The sequence below is a fragment of the Athalia rosae genome, chromosome 2 (genome assembly GCF_917208135.1).
Source record: "Athalia rosae chromosome 2, iyAthRosa1.1, whole genome shotgun sequence".
NCBI lineage: Eukaryota > Metazoa > Arthropoda > Insecta > Hymenoptera > Athaliidae > Athalia > Athalia rosae.
The window spans coordinates 27,501,287-27,525,669 of NC_064027.1; the positions used below are offsets into that span (position 1 = coordinate 27,501,287).

General features: G+C 42.2%; 1 protein-coding gene across 2 annotated transcripts; it reads left to right on the plus strand.

Annotated features, from left to right (window-relative positions):
• The first annotated feature begins 210 nt into the window (after positions 1–210).
• On the plus strand, positions 211–24,324 carry LOC105685815. Of its 2 annotated transcripts, XM_012400244.2 has the most exons (13): positions 222–439; positions 11,443–11,599; positions 12,052–12,197; positions 13,018–14,176; positions 14,313–14,566; positions 14,670–14,792; positions 15,206–15,463; positions 15,585–15,767; positions 18,388–18,513; positions 19,026–19,253; positions 19,467–19,718; positions 20,478–20,608; positions 23,409–24,324. In XM_012400244.2, exons 1-13 carry the CDS (start codon positions 364–366, stop codon positions 23,517–23,519), a joined length of 3,204 nt encoding a protein of 1,067 aa, XP_012255667.2. In that variant the 5' UTR covers positions 222–363; the 3' UTR covers positions 23,520–24,324. The 2 variants fall into 2 exon arrangements, with proteins under 2 accessions (XP_048506859.1, XP_012255667.2); XM_048650902.1 differs by lacking the exon at positions 18,388–18,513 and having other exon boundaries at positions 211–439.
• The last annotated feature ends 59 nt before the right edge of the window (positions 24,325–24,383 follow it).

A 24,383-nucleotide genomic window follows, 5' to 3' on the forward strand; every position in this document is an offset into this window, starting at 1 on the left:
GACGATCAATTCTTATCTTGGATCCGAACCAGAGCGAGCTGATTGCGAGTAACGAGAAGATGAATATCGCAATCTGTGATTGAGATTTTCTTGCCAACCAATGGTAAGACAGCTTACGAATTCTATTACCGACGTATACAGGGAACTGTACAAAATCACACGAACTTTGGTCTTATCATCGAAGGTTTCCGCGTTTTCCGGGCGCATGTTTGGTTCGGGCAAAGTAGGCGCTAGGGTCCGAATGTGGTCCAGATCGGAGGCTGGATAAAAGAGACTCTCATAATCTGACGTGAACTCAGAGCCACGCGAGTGGCCGCGCGATCCGGTCCGTGCGTTTGAATAATTTCGGTGTTAGAACGCACCATGTGGTCGAAAAGGATCATAAAATTCGCCAGATCAAAGTGCATTTTTATTATTCTGGGACTCTGCGTTACGCAGGGTGAGTATTTTTTCTATTATTTTGACGTGAAAAATAATTAAGATGAAAAACAAACATGAACAAATAACGTAAAGGAAACCCATAAAAAACAACGAATGCGATCGTATGGGATTTCTACTTCGAGCGAAAAATTGCTCGCCTATCAGATATATCCAAATTTCAATTCTCCTTGTGAAAAAAAAAATGATAGGATCATAGAATCTATGATAGGATGTGAAAAAGAGTCGAGGACGAATGTAATAATTAGTTTTAATTAATTTTTTGAATTTACCGTTCGAGATTATTTTTAAGTCTGGCCTTAATTCGCCGATGGTTTTAAAACTTGGTTGCTCATGGAAGAAAAGAGGATCGTGTGTTTCGTATATTTCATTTTTTCGAAGATGTAAAAGTTGGGAATAGTATATAGACATAGGTTTATTCACGCCGGATGAAGATTTCGTACTCGTTCATACTTTTGTTTTTCAGAAATTAATTATTACGAAAGTTGATTGAATTCAAAAGTTTGGCGGTGAATCTCCGACGTGAACTTTCCTCGATTGCTTTTATCGGTCTACCCCATCGGCTGAAATCAGATTCACTTCTTTTTACACCTCATTCTCCAACCCTTTTCTTTTAATAATTGGGTCAGCCAATTCCCGCGATAGCGTTTCACGAGTTCTTTTCGAGCCGGCATCGTATGCGTTCGAGTGTTTTCCTAGTTTTCCAATAATTAATGAAGTTTCGTCGTACAACGACGTCGGTGGAAAGTTCAATTTTTTCCATCGAGGGCTTTCGATTCCATCGACAGTTCCTGGATAAAAATTCCGATGACGATAAAAACAGAGATACAAGAGATGAAAGAAAAAGTTTCCGTAGCGATTCGGAATCGAGAACGAGAAACGAACGACGTTTTCAAAACTTGAAAAATTTATAGGAACTATACTTCATTTGTCGTAGTTTTTCCTCCCCCAGCTATACAATAAAATTCTCGCGTTCGACGAAATGCAAAAGAAAAAAATTCCCCGAGCGTATTTTTTATTACACATTATCTCTATACGCGCCGTTATTTCGAAACCGGTATTAGAATTTCGAACGAGCTGCGGTATGATCGATAATATATTGATGATGATTTATGTACGATAACGACTAATAGGCGCTGCGTATAATCGGACCGATAACCAATAAATCATCAATTTAGTATAGATAACACGTACCGCGCGCGTACGCTATAGTATTGTCTCCGCACTCGAGTTCCAAATTTGAATGTACGTTCTTTAGAGATTCGATTTTACGTCCGGACTCGCACGTATCTAGCCTAGGCGATGGTTTACCGATTCTTCTGGCTGTTGTTATTCGGAGAAGTCTGGCAAAAATTGTCATCAAAAAGTTCATAGCAATCGTACATCCGTTACACTCGTGTTTTTATTCACCGGTAAATTTGGTGGTATTATTTGAAAAATGGGGAATCACTGCGCGACGTGATTTGTTGTAAACTCGCGTTTTGAAACGTAATATCAGCCGCAGGTCGAACAATCATCTACACGTACGTATAATATACGTATATGTATACGTGCGGCGTACATCCTGCGCGAATGGCAAAAAGAGGGTCGAAACCCGGCGAAGTTGAATGGAAATTTGGGAAAATTTGAAACTAGATATACAGGTGTAGCGCTGATTACAGGCTACGGGTGAACGTGCCGTGAAACACGTAGCTCTTTTTCTGGTTACTCCTTTTTTGTTTTTCCGTCGATTCCATTTGGCTTTGTTTGGTGGTAAAACCGTATCAGTGGGACGCGCGGTTGATTGACCGCAAAAGGAGTATTCGGGGTATATTACTTTGGCTAATTTGAGTTGCCGAGCGACGACCATCGTCATCGGCAGCCCGTTTTCATTTAGCTTTTAGCCTCCAGTGGATACACAAGACCGGAAGTTCCCGGTTTACTTACCCTCAAAGTTTAGAATACCGTACAGTGATTATAAGTTGCGACGCGCGGAGGTTTCGCAAAAGCGATAGCTGGGGAAATATTGAGGATAAAATATACATAAACCTAGCGATCACGTATGAAAACGTACAAAGATAATTAACAGATCGTTCGCGGTTAGCGTTTATTATCCTTGCGCCCGTCCCGGTCTTCTTGTTTGTTAGTAACTACGTAACGCGACACGCCTGCAGATTCCGGAAACTGCTGATCGTCAGAAGAGAAGACCAGAGTCAGCGTAATTTTCGCGTCTCCTGCATTCGCTCACAAAATGTATAAGTTATCTACGTATGCACGGAACAGATATACATGGATTTCGCTCTTCCGTATCTACGGGCCGAAAACTTTACGACATCTTTACTCGTGTCTACTACAGGGTATTCCGTGACAAATCGCCTAATTCAGCCAGCTGGACGATGAAGACTGAAAATATTCGCTATACTTTTTATCGATAGGGTTGAAATTTCGACTCGATGGTTTTTCATTTGAACATCGAAAGACAACTTTTCGGATTGCAAGATATTGAACTGCGGTGTGGTTCGGCGTGGAAAGTCTTTCGCGTATGCCACTTGTACGCTCGCTTGGACGTATAATTTTATTTCCACGTATACCATGTATATTGCGCCGCTGCATTAAATATTAGTCGAGCTCCTCCCATGCATTGGATCGGCGAGGAATATTACGCTTTTCCTAGAAATAGTTTCATTGCACGTAATCATTTGCACAGCCGTCAAAGCGAAGATCAGAGGTTCATGCGTCCGTGGGGAATTTCACGTGAATGCGACCAGCGAGCCTTGATTCCTATATTTCTCGAATTGAGGTTGAAAATTTTTCTAGAAATTTAAAACAGTGGATTTCAGACGGTATAGAACCATAATCGTCGCTGAAAATTGGCTTCATCTCGCTTTATGGTATTTATTCCCACTTCGCTTGAATAATTCATCGGTATCTAAGAACGCGATGAAAATCGAACGCGTTCTACGATATATTTTTAAAAGTTTGAAATATCGAAACAAAACAAAAATTCCAAAATTGAATTAGGTTTTTTCTTTTTGTTGGGGGGGGGGGGGCGGGGGCGCGGCTCCGATATCGTCAAAGAATATTGCGACGATATTGAAAATTCCTCCGCAGGTCTACAGAGGCCGGCCGAATCGACGCGAAACGTCCCGTACGTACGATCGATATAATTTTCATATATATATATGCTGCAATTTAATCCGGTGGAACCGAATGTAATCTCCGTTTCTCCAGCAGATTATCGCACGGAAAAATGTATGTCTACATATGTATGCAAATAGGATTCGGGCGACGATCATCGACGTCAACGTTCACATTCCCGGACGTTATCCGGCGACGAGTAGAGAAAATCGACATTTTCATCCCCTGCACGCTGCCTTTGATCCGAAAATTATACGTATCCCGCGCTGAAATAATCTGGATTCCGCTGCAGCGTAAGAGCGGTGTAACACGTCCCTCGATAATTACGAGGTTTGGTGTGATATAAATAAACTTTTTTTTCCATCAATTCGGGAGCCCTCCAAACCGGAAAAGGAACTTGAAAGGACCGAACTCGAATGTAGCGATACTTTTCGAATCCATTCAAAGAGTTTGCGGTTACACGCGATACCCTCAATGTTTTATTTCGTTTCATTTTTTTTCTTTTCTTCCTTCCGTTCGCTCTGTCCCCGACTGTTCGACACACAATTTTAGGTATAAATTTTGAACACCGCGTAGCACGTCACGAGGTTTCTATCCTTTTTTGTTTTTTGTTTTTTTTTTTCTTTTTGCGATATGTACAGGATCGATCCGAATTCGTTAATTAATTCTCACGGTGCATCGATTCGACGCCTCGCGATACTTTTTCTACAATAATTAATCACCTCGTGTTCGCGATATATTCGTTAGCAATCCGCGCTCGCGTACATCCAACTACTTATTTCGTACGCACGCATAACTCAAAAGTACAGTGGGAACAACCGACATTCGCGGTGAGCGACGCATTAGCAATGTAAAGTGAACGCGCGCACACAGAAACTTTTCAAGTTTCTGGAAAGGGTCCATATTATATATATGTATACGAGTGTATAATATACGTATATATATGTATATATATATACGTACACCGTGTACACCTATACGTGCAATATGTACAAATGTACAGTGCGGGGTACATAGCTGGATATAGCGAGGGTCTCCGGCATCCTTGCTCTGTCACGGATCGACCAGTGCTCTCCTCTCGGCGTTATATACAGTGTTCGGCAATCCATTAGATCCCGGGCCGCATAATTGCCTACCAACTATGCCGCGCTAAGGAAAGACAGATAGAGAGAGAGAGAGAGAGAGATAGAGGGATATAGAGATAGAGATAGGAGAGAAATCGGGATGGGATGGTCGAGGGTGGTTTCGGAGGGTGGTGGAGCGAGAGAGAAAGAAGCGATCGGAGGGAATCAGGGCACGGGACGGGTCCTCTTTCAACCCCCGCGACGCAAAGCCATCATCAAGCACAAATATTGAATCTTCTCTCCAGTTTGTGTACATATGCTATATCGGTAGACGCGTATATCGTGTCTACAGGTGTGGAGTGACGCGATCTATGGCAGATTTGATAAACATCTCCAACTTCATTACCGCAGTATTTATGTACGGGGTATGGAAAAATATGAGCCGGTGCATTCCAGTTTGTATAAAAGTTTCGACTATCGACTAATTCTCGAGGAAAAAAGGTAAAATTGTGAGGTTTGTTCTCTCAGGGCGTCAAATTATCGAAATCGCGTCGGATGATAAGCTAGGCGAAATATATGCGAGAATTTGTAATGGGTTCTTTAGATGTATCGCGCAACTTTTGATGGAAGGTGATTCAGACCTCCATTATCTTTCAAAGTTTCTGTGGTTTGACCCGAAGTATATACATATATATGTACGTAGTATAGGGTAACCGTATATGCATATACACGTTGGCACGATATCGTATAAGTTCGCTTAGCCGCGCGCAAGTAATCCTTGGAGATGGTAAACCAGGTGAGGCCCGTCGAGACCACGAAGATCTAATCGCCAAATCCTCTCGCATAACGAGAAATACACCTAGCTACGTATAATACTGCACCGAATTTCATGTGCCGTCCACCTAAAACTCGACGTTCGCGTATACCGCTGTATACGTACAAGCGGTATAACTACTCGGTTAAAATTACCTCGCTTAGCCTCAAGGAATTTGTTATCAACATCGCCTGTTGCAGAACTCTGACCTTTTTGACTTATATATATATATATATATATATATATATATATATATATATATATATATACGAATTCGAATTATCATCGCCCCTCACCCGTATCCTACTTGTTACAATAGTCACCCAGGAATTCAGAAATAATTTATGCAAAAAACAAGTCGGACGGATTTTCGCAACTATTCTTCCGAGTGCACACTTAGCGAAATTGATTCTGGACTAATCGTAAGTTTTGCTATTCCTGTGTTCGAAATTAGTCAGAATCCAACTCGCTTGGTGTGCGCTCTCTTCTACTACCACTGAATTTTTACAAATTAATTTTTTTGCGGTTGCATAGAAATTTTGAGAAAAAATCACTGCATCGGGGTAGGTCGCTCGGTGGATTGAAGAGTCATCTGGACGATTTCCGTTCATCGACGAATCGTTTCGAAACTCCTAGACAATGGACTACAAGAAGAAAAGAAAGATCCTCATACACGTACACCTCATCATCAATTAAACAAAAAGTTACTCGTGGCTCTTGAGATCGCGCTCATGTAAAATTCTGCCGAGGTACCTTTGGCTGTGAGAAAGTCTAGCAAATTATGCGCGGCCCGATGGCAGAAATTGAAACCGACTACCGAGTGCTCGAGCGCAGCCCGCCGAATTATTAAATTTCCCTCTAATTTAAGCCGCCGTTACCTTTTTTAGTATACCTCGAGACCGTATGATCGGAATTTAATGAACTTGGGCGCGTTTGATTCGTACGAGAATAACGAACACTTTGTTTTTCTAATCTGAGAAAAGTTTTTCGTATATTCTATGCACCGTAAATCGAAGAAAATGACGAATCCTTTTATCCACCAATCTCGTTTTCTCCGAACGAAAAATTCGATGCGAAGTCCAACTGTCGGGTGCGAGCGAATCGAAATCGACGAACAACGTGAGACATGAAAAGTCACGATCCGAACGTCGGGATAAAAATTTTCCGCCCATAGATCGAAGTGCGTCAAAGTTTTCCCCTTTGAAATTTTTTCGATTCTCGCTCCGTTGAATAATTCTTCATCCTGTACGGGGGAAATCGTAATGCACGTTCGTGAAAGACGGCTGTCAGTTGGGCGGTTAATTAAATTAATTAAGAGAAAGGAACGCCGCTCTATCATCGTTAACCCGCAGAGCACAATGGGCGACAGAGTTTAACGCTAAATGGTGAAACCCTCCCCCTTACCACCCCTTACCGAAGTCAAGCTGCCATTTCTCCATTACAAAATAGCGAGAGCTCGCGATAGTCCTTCACCCCGCTGTCATCCCGCGATAATTAAATTCGAACTTGCAATTCCGTACGCGACGTACGCTACTGTGAATTTTCCATTCGTTCGAACTTTCAGCCTAATCATCGAACAAAATTTTTATCGCCTTCGAGGGAAAGTGACTTATTTTTTTCTCACTCCTCGCACACCTGGGAAACAGGTTTAAATGTACGTCTGCGGGTGTAGTACACGTGTAGATTTTCTCCGGGAGAGCTCAAACTATCCCGCAGACTCCCGGCTGTCCCTGCAACCCGCTCGCATCGATCTTTCCGGAAGAAGTGCAATATACCTGTAGGTATACGGGTTACGTGCACGTATAATATATCCGTTGGAAACGTTGAACTTATGCTGCGAGCTCTGCGGTATAGGAAGCGCATAACGCGCGCATAGAAGTGCGGGGTGATGTTCATCGTCCGGAATCGCAATTCTCCCGTACTTCATTTAATTCTTATACGTAGTTCAACAAAGTGCAGCTTACCAGCGAGACTTTTAACTCTTGCCGTAGGTACGGCACTTTTCTTCGGGACTTTCCTGCAGCGAAGTTATACGCGCCGGGCGAGGCACAATGGAACGTACGGCGGTCCTACGTGTCGCGATGGTCCGAGAGGAGAGGAAAAACCGAGAATAAGTAGAAGAAGGAGGAGACTAGTTTATAAAATTTTTATCGCATCTCACGGAGCGTGGATCCGGCCGTGGAATTTAAGCGGACGCATGCGTGCGGGGCGTACGAAAAAACATTCATACATCTTCCCGGACATGAACTAGACAATATAATGGAACATTCCATCAACATTGTTCTTCCACTTATTTTTATTATATCTTTTGAAAAACATCCCTTAGGTTTATTTTTCACTCGGAAAAGGATGGCCCATACGTAAACTGGCGCGTACGTAACACACCATAAGAAATACATAGCTGTTGTCTAGCCGCACCAAAGAAAGCTTTTAATTCCCTATCGGATCCTTAGCTGAAATGTAACGGTGGAAAAGTTTTAAGCTCTCTGTAGATAGCGAGAAATTCGTTTAGTTCGAGAGACAATGTTTCGCAGGAACTGATTTCCCGGTGTGAATGAAAACCGTTCCAGTCATTCCGACGCATCGTCCATTACTCTAACCAGATTCGGTGTAATTTATTTAAACCACGCGTCTACGGATGGATTCCAACACGCGGAGCTCGCGACTCCTTGTTTTCCTTTTATCGTTTCGATTAAAAAATTTTAATTTTCACGTTTCATAAGGGTCCGGAAACGTTCGCTATGAAAACGGAGAGAAAATGGCGGTCACGATATCACGTGTATACCTACTTGAATTTTTTCATTCGTTTATTTTTCATTTTTTTTATTTATTTTTTTTTTTTGCATCAATAAAATAACCCGATTCTGAACATGTACTCCGCAGCTCCGGAGCTGATTGTATCCAGATATTACGGTCTGCAATTTTCTTATCCTCATCTGATTACGTGAAAAAAATTTCCTACGTGAAATTGTTGGGATGTGCTTCATGTTTTTCAGCCGCGGGGGGGGGCAAAAATACGGGAAATGCAGATGTATAGTCGTTTAATGTTTAACGAAATCGAGTTATAAAGCTGCAACGAGATGAGGAATTCCCGGTGAATTCGGAAGGTCTCGGTGCGGGGTATAACTAGGAATTTAGCTTTGATACGAAAGTTAGCGATGAAATTGTTGGAGGGTACCGGAGGCTAATAGAGAAAATGAAACGAAGCGTTTTGTTTCTCTTTGAAAAATTTAGAGATAATCCGTTGAAAATTAACGACGAAAAGTCCATTATATTCATCTTGAGTTAAGCTCAGAGTGTATACCTATACACGTAGAATTGGATTAGTTAATGGGTGAATGCGATGGTTAATTTTCCCAATAGTTTTTACTTACGGGAGATAAGTAGAAAATAAAAAATAAATACTCGACGAACCGAGGAAATTAAGTGGAAAATTAATAGCGGCGATTTTACGCTTCGTTAATCGCAAGCGCACCTTGGGATTCTCCAGATTCTCGAATTTCAAAATGACGAACCCGCGACGAGGCGTTAAAAAACGTCGGGAAACCCGAGCGGCAAATTCGCTTCATTGCCGTCCCCCCGTATCAAAATAAGACGAGTCAACCGCGTTAATTATTTCGATTTCGGGGTACGGAACTTCGATCGCTTCCATAAATCCGTTATCCGTAATCAGATCAGTGCAATCTGAGATATAACGCACGGCTGATCGATGATTTTGATACGATATAAGAATTTTTGGCAAAGTGATAATCAAGGTTAAATTTACGTCATGCAGAAATGAGAGGCTGGAAAATTACAGCCGGTGGTAATCTTCCGAGAGAAACGGACAAACGGTTACAATTAGGGGAGAAGTAAGTCATGGCCCTGGAGTATTTCCCGCTTTCAACCGCTGAGAAGTCATTTGAAACTGAGCTCAAACTATCCTATATAAACCAGGAGTCGTCCCTTCCTTTATTTCACCTTCCACCTCACTCGGAAACCGGAAGAACGCATATATATATACACACGTGCGTACGTTATAAAGTTAAAGAAAAAAATAAAAATAAAAATAAATGAATAAATAAATGAAGCGGAAAAACAGAAAACATCGTTGGGTAAAAAAAATGGTTTGTCCGAGACGACGACGAGGACGACGACGACGACGACGGGTTAAACTCGTTACCGCAAAACTCGCTCGAGATTAGGTTTTTCTGAGTCGCAACGGGACCACGACAACTTTAATTTACGACCTTCCTTTACGGAGTAACTTCTCGCGTACAGCACCTCCATGCCCGGAATACGTTTTAGAGCTTGTAGTTTATAGTATATGCTACTTTGAGATTATGCGACCCCATACTCACCTGTACTTCTCCCTCTCTCTTCATTTTTCTCTCTTTCCCCCTCACTGTTAACAACTAACTAAAAGCTGATGCGCGATTAACACCTCGTTGAAATTAAGGGACGGCTATCGGAGACGTTTTGACCGCTCAGCAAACGCGATTGTAACTACCCGTATTACAGTTCCTTCGAAAGGCCCTGTTTCGGGTTGGATGACAAAACTTTGGGAAGCGTCGTATCGTTCCAGAAGCAAAGATTTTTTCCTGCATAAAAATGGTGAACCGTAAACCATGCGAGTCAAGTTTTTGAAGCGACCGGAAAAATTTCTATAAAGTTCGGCCCTTGACCGGGACTGAACTTCCGCGCGCGCGTTGTAACAAAGGGGATCAATTCCGCCCGATGCCGGTGCGGGAAGGACGTACGGAATCGATTGCGATTTCATTTCCATTATCTGGATATACATAGTTACCAACTCGAACTATCCGATTTCTCCATTTCGAATCGCTGCGGAATCGAGTACGTCGACAACTTTCGATAGGGTCTTGGTATAAAGTGAGTTCGAAAATACAGAGAAGATAACTGACCCGCGCTCTGTATGAGTGTGTAACGTGAGGACGTGACCTCTGCCAAGTCGAAGGTCAATGAACTTGGAAATAGACCGCTCAAATTGAGGTACCAACGTTTAATCTACGACAACCAATCGGGCGAACGCGTTGCAATAATCGAGGAGAAAAAAAATTAATTCTTTCAATTTCCGATCCCCTCGATTTCCGTTCGTCGCTTTCCATTGAAAGTCTATCTACGGCGTGAAATCATCGGAAAACTGGCTGGTACGTTTTCACCGTGGTGAAAAAAAAATTGAAAATTTTTGGCACAGTACGTCAACGAGGACCTTTATCATGGGTCTAGCACACAAAAATATATCGTCGACCACACAACCGTAAAATAGAACGTACGCGAATTTCGATCCATCGCTTTGAATGAGCTTTAATTTTTTATCCTCTTCTTCTTCACCGACAGGTTTAAATGGAAATTATAGGATTGTTTCAACGCGTTGAAACCGTTCGGGTGTAGACGAGGTGATTGAAAAATGAAACTCCCCGTTACCTCGGGCCTCTCGCCTTTTGATTATACGTGCAGTGATTTATGTTGTCTCTATGTAGAGCGGGGCTATCGGTAGGCAGCGATAGTAGCAAATTAAATCAACTCCTGTACGGACTGAATCTTCGGGGGTCGTTTCTCACGTTTGAAATCACGGCTAAGCCAAGAGCGGAAAAGTAAAGAACCGAGGACGATGATACGTGTATATATATATATATATACGGAGCGGATAAAGGGCAGGGACCCTTTCCAAGTCGTAAACATGCCAATAATCGTTAAGCGTTACGAACAAATCTCGGAATCCCCCCAGAGTAAGATTTTCTTTTGCACTTTCAAGAGCAAAGTGAGTTACGATCCAGAACTTCGCCTCCATTCTTCTTTATAACGCTGTACCGCCACTCGTTCATTCTGCATTCTCTCAATTCGGACGAACTCCTCGAAGAATTGATTATCAACCTCGCTGTCCTCTTCTCCCATAAAGTGGGGATAGTGGTAAGCGAAATCCTGAAATTCACCGGAGGATGTTGAGAATTTTTTTCCACCGCTTGAGTCGCCTTAATTACAGATAATATATTTTAATTCTGGTTTCAGGCCTCGGTGAAAATGCGGGAGGAGGAAATCTACCCGGTCAATCGACCGATCTCGGCAATCCTTCCGAGGGTTCCTCCGCGGAAGCCACCCCTAGAAATTCGTCGCCGAGCCCCGAGATCGTCGCGGGGATCACGCGAATAACGAAGCAACCTTTCAAGTAACTATGTAATTGAATTATAGAGCCATTTGAAAAATATCCTCTTCACAAGAGTGTACGGGTATAGGTATAGCTATCCTGCAGTCGGGCAATTTAGGGGATGTCAACTCTCTCATTGGTTCTTGAAAATTGCCAGGTGGCGACGGTTAATTGGCGACCCTTGCCTTTTCCCCTAAGTCGCCGAAAATACGCCTGACACGACTTCTTCTTCTTCCTCTTCGTACCTTGAATGATAATTATTCAGAGATTTCTTCAAAGAGACTTTCGTAGTAGATTCAGAAACTCCTTAATTATTGACTATATACGTATACGTACACATGTATAACTATACCTCGAGATATCCCCCCGAAGGGTGGAGTGAAACAAAAGTAAAAATATAATAATCGGAGAGAGAGTGATGAGTTTTTCAAATTTTCTCTACCGATTTGAAACAATAATTTGTTGTTCGTTAGCTGGGAGGCGTTTCCTGAGGGCGAAGAGTTTTCTCTTGACGAGAAAAAAAAGGCAGAAGTGACGGGTAATAAAGAAGAGACGAAAGCACCTTCGACCTTAACATCGCCTTCCGAGGGTAAAAATTTAGGGGAAGAAATCGGCACTAGTGAGTTCTTTTATTTTTCATTTATTTTTTTCTCCACAAGCTGAGCATATTCGTAAAGATATTTCTATTTTACTGATGAAATTCCTCGCTTTTAACGTCATCTCTGGAAAATTTTATTCTCTATAAGACGTGTCGCCTTACGTCTTTCCTTTTTGCTCACTCTGGAGCCTAGTCAAAAGTGCTTCCTAACACGAAGAAATACTTATTACTGTGATAAAGAAACCGCGGCTAAATACACAGCACTTAATTTTGCCTCGACTAATGTTCGCTGGGGTGAAATAAAAAAAAACTCCGGTAATACCTGGACGCGCGGATTCAGCTGCGTCTAATTGGCATCCCTGAGGAAGTGATTGAAAAAAAAAAACGCTCGTCGTCGGTCAATATTTTACCGGTCCTAAAAAGCTTTCGAACCTCGGCACGAATATACGTGGATAAAATTTAAACGGGTCAAGCAATTTCAATTAACCTTCTCGTGTATTCTTCCTCCACCCCCTCACCACCGCCACCCTTTTTGGAACTCTGGAAATGAAAATTTCGATCTGTTTTTGAAATTTGATCAGTAGTTGGTTTCGAGTTTTGGAAACGAACGCGTTTTTAAAATTAGTTTTCGAAATTGTTGCAAAAGTCAATTTGAGAGAAAAGTCAAGAATTGATACTCCAAGTGACTCGTTTATTATGAAGGTATCAAAATGAAAACTCCAAGATGTTCGCTTTTGCCAGCAATCTTTCACGATCCCAAGCGATCCACGTAATTCTTAGCAATTCCACTTCGCTTTCCCAATAGCGTACGTTCGTCACAGTAGTTCACTTAACGTTACAGCGGCCCTTCCGACGATATCTCGTAAGAAAAATCGCGGGGCTAAGAACGGTGAGCGTCGTCGTCGAATGAAACATATTTCAGGTAAATTGTCGCATGGGAATGAGAGCGACTCGTCCGTATCCGGTTCGCAGTATATTTCAAGCGATTCGAATATTCGTGACGGAATAAACATCGAGTTGAACAATGTTCAGCCTCCTAAGAAAGATAGATCGAATTTTCAAGGAGGTAGGGTATCCCGCAGGAGGAAACAGAGCTGCAGAACGAATAACTGTAAGGACAAAAAGCTGAAGGACGTTAAGGATAGGATAAAAAAATTGAGGATCGAGAGACGCAGGAGAAGAAACAGGGAAAGAAAACGTAAGAACAAACTGAGTCATGGCGATAGAAGAACGCGAAAAGGTAGAAAACAAAATAAACTTGCGAACGAACCAGCCGCGTTGCACATGCCCGTGTCAACGGACTCCGAAGTCAACGTAACCAATTCGCGGCACAAGGATTCGGAACATCCGAAATCTCACGTGGAAAAATCTCCTCCTCCTCCTCTGTCGCCCGATCAACGCGACGAGGAGCGCATTTTCGAAACCAGAGTACACCTGCAAAGAGTATCGGTTACAACGGACGATGCGGATTTGAAAACTACCCGAGATCATCGTCAGGAAAATGTCGAAAAAGAGTTTTCCAAACAGTTCGAAAAAGAACTCGCAAAATCGGAGACCCGCGAAGAGAATTGGTTGAAATCTAGCAAAAAATTGTCAAAAATTATACCCTCCAGTTTATCGCCGCTCGGTATCGAAAATTTGAAGGACTCGAGATTCGTTGGCAAAAAATTTTCCGAAATCAATGCCGCCGAAGAAAATGAGCTGCCATCGGACGACGCCAGATATTATCAGGATCGCGTTATCGGCGATATTTTACTGTCGAAATTGGCAAATTATCATCAAATTCGTTCCACGAATTCGTTCGGCGAACGTCACAACACTTCCGTTCTCGCAGCTACCGAACAACCGACGTTATCGGGTGAAAAAGATCTTTCAAGTTTTGAGAGAACGCTCGATAAAGTCGAAACGAACGTTGAGGATATCAAGGGCGATTTGTCCTGCATAAACGGAACATTCTTACCAGCGCCTTTGTCAAGACACGCCCTCATCAAATATGTTAAGTGAGTATCGATTTCATTCAAGATTTCCATTCATCTCTCGCTGTGCGTAATCCTATATTTTGATTTCGGAATTTCACGATAACAACGGTTGATTTTCTACATTTAAAAAAAAAAAAAACAAAAAAAAAAAAAAAAGGTCCTCGACACCGGGTCACGAGTATCTCGAAGCCGACTACGAATGCACCAAAGGATATAATATGGTGACAACGTCGCGTCGTTTGCTCTGTAATAATCGACGATGGGTTGGCGAGATGCCAAAGTGCAAACTGCTACAGAATCCAAACGATATTTGCTCGGATTCACATTGCGAGCAACTCTGTAGGGACAATAACGGCGTTCCCACCTGTTCGTGTTACAGAGGATTTCGCCAAGATGGAAACAAGTGTATCGGTAAGTCATTCGCAACTGGATCCTCGTTACGATACCTCAACATGGTGTTACGTAAGAAAGAAAAAAAAAAAAAAAAAAAACACATATATAATATATATTTCAGATATCAACGAATGTGATAAGGATAATGGCGGTTGCGAATTTTCATGTATCAATACGCCAGGATCGTTCCGTTGTGAATGTCCCAAAGGAATGAGACAGGGTGATACCAAGTATACTTGTATGGGTGAGTATCAGTGGTACCGGGGCCGCGGGGTAATCCTTATTTTACGAAAGTCAAAACTTCAAGTTTCTCCCGTTCTCTTTCTCTCTTCACCCCGCCACATTTATCTGAGTCCTTCCCATTGGGAACGAACATCTTTTTTACAAATTTAATCGAATCATTTAAACATGAGTTTTTGTCAGCCTGAAATCTTCAGAATTATGAACAAAAATGACACTGGAACGAGTAAAAGCTGACCCCCCGAAATTGGATGGTATCGAGCGATAATCGTCTCAGCCAACATTTCGCAAAAAAATCGAGTCATTACGACGAATGTATCCTGTGGATGATAAAATAAAAAAGAACGTCCGAATCTCGAAATTCTATTTCGGTCGGTTTTCGACGTCAATGCTCAATACCGTCCAACCGATCTTCAGATATCAACGAGTGTCTTCTGAACAACGGGCACGGTCCTTGTCAAGACACGTGTTATAATTTGGAAGGAGGTTACAAATGTTCCTGCGAGGGTATACCGGGAACCGTGTTAGGAGCGAACAATCACAGTTGTCGCGACGCGGGACCATGCGGTACGAATAACGCGGGATGTTCTCACACGTGTCTTTCGACAATGGGTCGAGTATTTTGTCTGTGTCCCGACGGTTTTATGCTCGAGGACGATTGGAAGACGTGCCAAGGTGTGTGGATCTACCGTAGAAATATTGCCAGCGCTTCGTCGTAATACGTAGCTGGGTAAACACAATTTCTATCGAAACACGCTGCGGTTTATACTTTATTTGCACTTTCGCCCAACTTTAGATGTCGACGAGTGCGCGGTACCGGATCTACAGACAATAGTTTGCGAACACGGTTGTATCAACACTCCGGGATCGTACAGATGCGCCGAACCACCCGAAATGCGGGATGAACCGCCCTCCAACTTTTTGTTGAAATCCTGCGAGACTGGCTTCGAAAGTGGCCTCAACGGGGAGAACTGTGTCGGTAAGTTTCCACGTTCAACAAGGTGAACGACATCCGGTTTCAAAAATTGACGATCCCGAAATCCGATCGATTCCCAAGTTCAATTCGATATTTCGACCGATTCGAAGACGCCACGCGTAATTACTCTGGAGGTTTGATGTGAAACTTTTGAGACGCGATCGGTGAAAGCCAAGTATTCGCTTTTTTGAAATTTTGAGGCCTAAAAAAACTACGACAAATGGCGTCTTCTGAGGGATTACGGCTTCTCCGACACCCCACGGAAATTTGAAGAGGAACAACACCGTACACCGATATCACAGCGATCGCGTGAAAATTTGATCGTGTAAAAGCAGTTTACGGTGTAGGGATTCGGGGCTTTGAATATTTAAAGATTGTCTTATGTCATATTCATGCAGAGCTCTTATCTACCCAGTAATTTATTAACGCCTTTAGTCATTAACCATCTCTTTCTTTCTCCCCGTCTCTCTCTTTCTTCACTTTGTTAATATTTCCCATTCAATGCGACACAACGGCGAAAGAGAAGCTCTAAAAAGCTTCCATTCATAGGTTCGTCAATTGTTAGCGAGCCGGTCAATTGCGCTGGCAATTTTCTGATAACGCAAACATTATTCGGACCCGCCCAGCTGTGCGAGTTATATCGTCCGTTGGTCCGCTCTCTTGCAGCGTCAAAAGCTCTCGGATCAACGAGACCGATCCGAAGCTGTACACGTTACGCGAATACACTGCGCGTGCATCGCGCGCCCATTATGCCAAGACGACAATCGCGTTACACGCAAATATGAAATCCTTCCGGATTCGAGGGAACTCGATCTAGCGCGTATGAATTTCTTTTTTTTCGTCGATTCTACAACGACGCGCAGCTCGCGTTCAACGATTCGCCGATTTATATCGACGGAGCAGCGAAATTACGTCGCCCGCGGACGTTAAGAGCCGCGCGCTAATATTATATTCCAAACCTAAATTACCACGAGTTTCTAGGTGTATTACATCTGACGGAACTTGACACGCGAATTAATTACGTTTGCCCGGCGTAATTATTCACTTTCGGTGGGTTAACCGTCGTAGAACAACGATCCGCGCGCGTTTCTCTCTCTCTCTCTCTCTATTTCGCTTGTTCCAAGTTTGCGTTTTCGTCTTCTCAAAGCATCTCTACGGAACGGTGCATTACGAAGGTACCGCCTCGCCTCGGGTACGGTCGACCCTTAAGAAAGGCACGGGATCTCGAAAGAGTTCTCGGGGTTTCCTGGTCAACTTTTCAGGACGTTTCCACCGCTTCGGATCTGAAAATCAGACGGGGTGAAAATTACGAGATTCTACCGTCAGGAAATGTGAGTGATTGAATAAACGGAGCTGGTAACGATCTCTGAGGTACCACCATTAAATACCATTTAGTTTAATTTAAGGCACGGAGTTAATCTGACGATTGAAATAAAGCTAGGTAGTGGTCCGGCGTCGTATCGTTCGGCAGACGTACGTACGCCTGGTAAATAGTTACATCTCTATATACATATCTGAAACGATGTAGTTATATACGGCATGCATGTACATGAAACGAGGTGTTGAACCGTCGAAAGGTCAGAACGAACTGCCCATTCACTGGCGCCCGTTCTCCCTTCTTCGTTCCTAACGTTCACCATTCGTGTTACATCTGAAATGGCTTCTTTCGAACGATGAACTTAAATTACGTTACACGTTTTCTCAACGTACGAACGTGTGGTAGACACAGGTACGCGTGTGTACGTAAAATACATGAAACATACACACGTGAAACACTCATGCAACGCGGATATGACGATGGGCGAGGGACGACGACGACAGACTCCTTACGGGAGTGGTGTGGCTCGTTCGCAGGCGACCGACTGCCTGCCAACTCAACTCGAATAAATGGGATATCGATTGACGCCACCGCTCAATTCCGACTCTGCGAATAATGTGCGATACGAGTGCCGGACTGAGGATGACCTCCGCTCCACTGACCCTCTTCACCCCCGTGATCAGCGCCGGGAGTCCCGAGGACCGTTCAACGACTTTCCCTGCATTTTATTACGTTTCCTTCTTATTAGATTCGATACAATTTTTTATTGACAAATCCGCTGTGTAGCGAGGCAATCGATCATTCGAAGTTGGAATTTTACTTCCGCGGGGGATCGAGTCGACGCGGAATTACGTATTCGGTGAAATTGACGTGTTATAGGAAGATTAAAAAATATTCCGAGCTGCAGATATGAAATTAATTAATGAATTATCGAGCACACGGTGTTAATTGACGTTCATTGACGAGAGATCGTTTAAAATCACACTCTATGCCACCGGTAATCATCGTTAATGAATTAGTAAAGTCAGCGATCGGAGGATTGAGCGGCGATTTCTTTTTCCACCTCGCTGCAATTTCGCTTACGGACGTAACCGTTGATCAAACATTAATCCATCAATTCGTTTTTTCCCAACCCGTAGGACCGTTTCGCACTTATATATATATATAAATTGCGAGCATCCGTATACACGTGTATTGATTACGTCGTTCGCATTACTCTTCTTTTTCACCCGATAGTTTTTCATCCGATTTTTCCCGTCATTCGAACTCCATACTCCGTGTTACTGAAATATATTGATTTTTAAGATATCAACGAGTGCTCGATATCGAATGGCGGGTGTCAAGAAGTTTGCGAAAATACAATCGGAAGTTATTTCTGCGCTTGTAACGGAGACGAAAGGCTTCTGTCGTCCGATGGGAAAACGTGCGTAGGTAAGTTTCGCCTCAATTCACATAGAATCGATGCATGAAGAAAAAATTAATGCAAACAAAAAAAAATTGCATTTATCGCGCATAATTTCAACGACATCCGAGCAAACGGCTATTCATCGTACAGCGTATCCCAGATTTGTGGAAGATCTTGATTTACGGCCGGTTGTCCCGGTCTCATTTTTTTCCACACTACGGAGGTGCGGCCGTCCGTCGTTTCGCCCCCATTTTTTTGTCGTCACCCTCCGGGTCTATCCACGAATCCCTCTTTCCTCCAAAAATGGTCGCTTTATCCCGAGGGGGGAAAAGAGAAGCGTGTGGAGGAGGGAGGGAGGGGTGGGCGAGCTTTAACGCGGAGTGGTCGTTGCAGACGTCGGCGTGTTTCCGCTTCAAGAAGAATTACTCCGGATGCTACCAGCCGAGGATTCTCTCGTCGCACCGGCGGTGGAGGGGGGGTGGACCACCACGAAACGAGAAAATCTTTCCCCTTCAGCTGACTTAATACTTGATTTCAGATATCAACGACATCGCTTGCCCTGCTCTAAATCCCTCGGGAAGAGGCTACGTTATATGCTCGCGATTGTTAACCCCAAAACCATGGAGGGGGAGAAAAAGGGTCATCAACAGACCCGGTACCAAGTGTTTACTCAGATGCCCTTACGGCTACCAATTAAGAGGAGAGTACGAACTCACCTGCGGGACGAACGGGGATTGGATTGGCTCGAAACACGGGGAATGCGTCAGTGAGTAATACATGAAAAAGGGCTATTTTTTTCTTTGCTCCATTTCTCGAGCCAGGAGAGTAGAGAACAAAACTTGAATCGAGGGGTGGGAATGGTAATTTTGTCCCAAAAACCAAAAACATGTTATGTTAGAAGAAGAGGAAGAACCCACTTTTTCTCTTTGTTTTTGCAAAATTGTAATCCATGCAAAATGTTGATTTGCATCGTTCTTAGGATACAGTAAACCAAGGTTGGATTGTCCCCAAAATATCATCGCGGAAGTTCCGCCGGGGCAATCCGAAGCTTTCGTAACGTTTGCACAGCCTTCGACGGATCTCGATTGGTTCCGATACGTGAGATCCGAACCTTCGTGGGGAACGAGACTGGAGGCTAATTTACTACCGGGCGAACACAAGGTCACCTTTATCGCGAAACATCCGGTTTCCAAAAAACAGGCTACCTGCACTCTACACATTTCCGTTAAACGTGAGCTATGGAATGTTCTTTCTCTTATTTTACGATCTTACGTTTGTGAGCAGAGGGAATCTGGAGCGGCTTTACGGAATTTCGGACTTCGTGCCGAATCGGTATAAAATTCTGAAAAAAAAATATCAGACGACGCATAGAAATCCTGAAAATGGAGTCCTTGATTTCATAGAGACTTATGATTATCCTTGAATTTTGCGTGATTTTACAACAAATTTCCATCGCATTGAATTTTCGATAATTTCTCCGAAATCATAAAGTAATCAAGTTTCGGATTCAAGCAGTTTTCCGCGATGAAGAAAAAATGAAAAAAAAAAAAAAGACACCAGGTAGTCGTTCCCATGCGCATTTCAACGGTTCGATTCAAATGCCAATTTCAGTTATGATCCTACTATAGGCTGCTATTTTTCTAGTCAGTTGAATAAAAGCTTAGGTACCTGTGACAGGTTATTTGTTCGTAATTGAATTTTCCGTAGACGCATATGGAGCGATTGCACGGCGCTAGGAGCCGATCTGCACTGCTTCGAAAATCGAACCATGAATTGAATTATTATTTCTATTTGCAAATCCATCTCAATTTACTCGTTTCCGTTGTGCTGGCAATTTCCGGTGGTCCGATAAACCGGTTCGAAACGTTATCGAATCAGAACGATACGCGTTGACCTTCGCGTAGTTCGATTTTCGAAATATCCAAAGGTCGCGTCGCCGAATCTCGCGCCATTCCTACCTTCGCGGATATAATTTTTCTGTTTTTTTCAGCCGGCGAAGCTCCCAGGATAAAAAACTGCCCGCAAAACATCGTAACGTCGGCTAAAAACAGGACACTCGTTACCTGGACCGAGCCTATATTCACCGATAACGTTAAAATCACGAACGTAATCAGCAATAAGGTAAGAATCTATGTTCCTTCGATGTAACTTTTTGTAATATCACCTCAAGTGTGTCTCATTTAAAATCGGATTTCATCGCGATTCCACGTCCCCGACAACTTCGTGTCCGTGTGTAAGACAAGGCGGACACGTTACCAAGACTTGGTATTACGCGAGGTATTGCCAAATAGGCGAACGATAAAAAGGAAAAAGAAGCTTTTATAAGATCATCTCTTTTCATTCGATAACAAAAGAGAAATCTCTTCTTTTGATACCTCGAATAAAAAGCTCACTTCGTTCGAAAAATCTTGGTCACAGCCACACGATCACTTTCGATTACCGGATGCATGTGGAATATGTTTTCAATTCCGGTGGAAACCTAATTTTCGAAAAATCTGATCGAAACCTATTTTTTGTTTCTTTTTTTCGAACGATCGTGGCTGATTGGGCACGTAGTTGAGAGAAACCTAAAGAAAAAGAACAATGAAAAAGGGGATGGAATTCATGAAAGCTCAGCGAAAAACGAATTAATAATTTGCGATCCTCCGACTCCTTTCAATTCCGAACAGGGTGTCACCCGACACCTCATCTTTTACTTTCGTATTTGAAATAAATTTACAAGCTAATGTTATCGGGCCCGCGGCATGAAATTGCGCAAAAATTAGTCAGAGCGGAGGGGGAATTCATAATCATCCCTCCGCTTCATTCTGAGCTAAATCAGGATGAACGAATCTCGCCTTATCCACCAATTTGAAGTGACGGTCAGGTCGGCATAACGATTAGCGAAAATTTCGTTAAATTGAATCCTGCATTGAATCTCTTTTCTTCACTTGTTTAAAACGTAGAATAAGCTGATTGGCAATTCTTTTCTTGTCTTTCCCTTATTTCCAGCCGCGCAATGATTTTCATTTCCAATTATAAGATACACTTCCCTTTGGTGAGTATTTTTTAAATGACTGTGCGTTGAAATTTCGAATAAGTTCCGTGAGAATCATCCTCGGAGTTTTTTTGGCAGATTTCAGTCACTCGCGAACAATTATACGCAATTATTCGTTGATTTAAAAAATATTCCATACTCGCGAAAAGAGTCTTACGAAATATTTTCAAATCGCAAATAATAAGGAGAAGAAAAGGAAGAAGCACTAGATGGAGGAGGAAGAGGAGAGGAAAAATAAATAAGAGGAAATGGTGGCTGGAAGACCCTCGGGCAGAAAACATTTCACAACGCTTGCGCGCCGCACCGCTCCCCTGCGCGACCCTCTAGGCACCGTCATGAAATTAGTTATGCATAATTTTCCGCAATGAAATGCAAATTTCGAAGCCCGGCTACCACCCACCGCTAACGTAACTCGGGGCATGGACGAGCTACTGCAGCCGTGGTACGGAATAGCTGGAAAAATAAAGAGGAATGAAGAGTAAAAAAAAAAAAAAATAAAGGAATAAAAAAAATAGACTCGGAAGGTTTCTATGCGGAAACCTGGAATCCGTCTATATACGCGCAACAACCGAGGAGAATGAAACACGAAGAATGTGACAAAAAAATTGAAAAAAAATAGAGAGAGAAAAAAACCAACGAGACGGAAACATTTTAGTTTTCAAAGTACCGCAGTGTCCGCGCCACACTCCCGATTTACGTAAAGTGTCGTGGATTTGATTCGTGAATTGTTCTCTCGTTTCTTTTTTTTTCTTTTTTTTTTTTTTCCATTTCGTTCGTTCGTCGTCAAATTTTTTTTGCATCAGTCTCTCAAAGCGTTAAGCATCATATCGGATGTAGTTATCCGATACAATTATTTGGAGAATCTCCAGACGTGAATTACATAGTCAAGTGTCTGGAAACTTTCGATCCGCTATGAATTTTTGCTTCAAAATAATAACGATGTTATAATATGCATAGGTACAATACACGCTCGGGAATGAAATTTTTTTTATCCAATCGAGTCGATATCGCGTTATACAATTTGTGGACGATCGTTCGAGAATTATGAATCTTTTTTTTGTCTTCCCTCTCATTCAATTTACATAGACAGTACACGTCGATATTTTCGATCATCGGAATTTTTTCAACCTGATCTGGCGCGGTTGTTTCTGTGAAGATCTGTGAGGATGAAATTGGTGAAGAGGTCGGTTAAAAGTTTACGTGAACGTTCTCGGCGCTTATGGGAAAAGAAAAATGAAAAAGAAAAAAAAACTAAAAAAAGTTCTATTAACAATAGTAATAAAAAAGTAGATAAATGAAATGAAAAAACTGAGGAGTGCGGAATATGATGTCGTACCAAGTAGGATTCGTGCACTATTCGGTGAAATTTTATCAGATGAAATGCAGATTTTTGCTGAACTGAGAGCGTCCAAAAAGTTTTTCAGTTTTTTTGAGACTTTTTCTCTCAGCTATTTGTTCGTTTTTTTTTTTTTTGTTGTCATCATTTTTTTTTCTGCTCTTCGCAAACCTCGTTTTAATGCAAACGTGACGCTTGGACTTCCTAAAAGTCGTAGGGGTGAATCGAGAGACTTGTTAAAAGTTTTACCTCGGTAAAGTTGGAATGTAAACGTATTGCTTAGATATGGAGATCGATCCCTGAGGAAGACCCCCTGTTTGGACAAAGCCTTTTAAAAACCGAGTTCAGCGGAGTTCGGGCATACATGGTATCGTTGAAAATTGGAATATGCTGACCGGGAAGGGAAGAAAAAAGTAACCCACGCAAACGATCGACGATTTTCGCCCAGTTACTTTTCCCCGAGTGCCACCTGTATCGTCGAAACACTTGGGAACTCATCTCGATCATTATTCGAATGATAAATCGTTGAAATAATATTTATGTTCCAGAATTCGGGCCACTTGTTTTCCATCGGTGATCACAAAATCCATTACGAAGCAAGCGACGAAGCTGGTTGGACGGCGACTTGTGATTTTCTGATAACGGTTAAAAGTGACTGAATAATAATAAGGATAATACGGTATACGTATATATTGTATACGACTCTGCCGAAAAAAGAGATGAAGATTAATAATCAAATATAATATCTGAACTGATTCTTCAGTGCAGCGAAAAAAACGAAAAGATAAAACTTTGAAAAAGACAATTTTAATCCATGCGTATATGATTATAGCATAACAATAATATCGAATTCGCGAAACCATCGCAGATCTTTATTCGATTTCAAAATTTTGCGGTAACTTCTCCGATGATTGATTCGAAAAAAATCAAAGAACTAAACGTATAAATGATACCAAGGTGAAAACCATGATATTAATCCTGCGCAGTAATATACATACCTATACGTACGTACGTTTCCGACGTTTCTCATTCGGTTCTACGTATGAGATCTGATGGTCGTTGGCCATTAATTCGTTGCAGTCCCAGATGATTGAACATATCAAAGTTTGTAATCTGTGTCAGTAGATCAAACCGGGCGACACAGCTGCAATATAATACACGTTACATAGACAATGGTACGATATGATATATCCGACCATAAAACTAGCTGAAAAAACAAACGATACATTAAACTTGGAAATTACGTCATCGAATGAATTAATGTCGTTATCGTCATTCCTTGGGGCATATTAATATTAATAATAATAAATAATAAGAATGATAATGATAATATACCGAATAAGAATTACATTATTTCAGAACCAGGAACTGTCCTCATTTCTACTGTATGAATAAATATTATGCAACCAACAAATGCATTCATTGTCATGACACATAATCTCATCATTTCTCTACCGACGAAAAGAAATCACTATTATATTACAGTTATTATTGTTATCGTTAAACGCTATACATCGTGAACA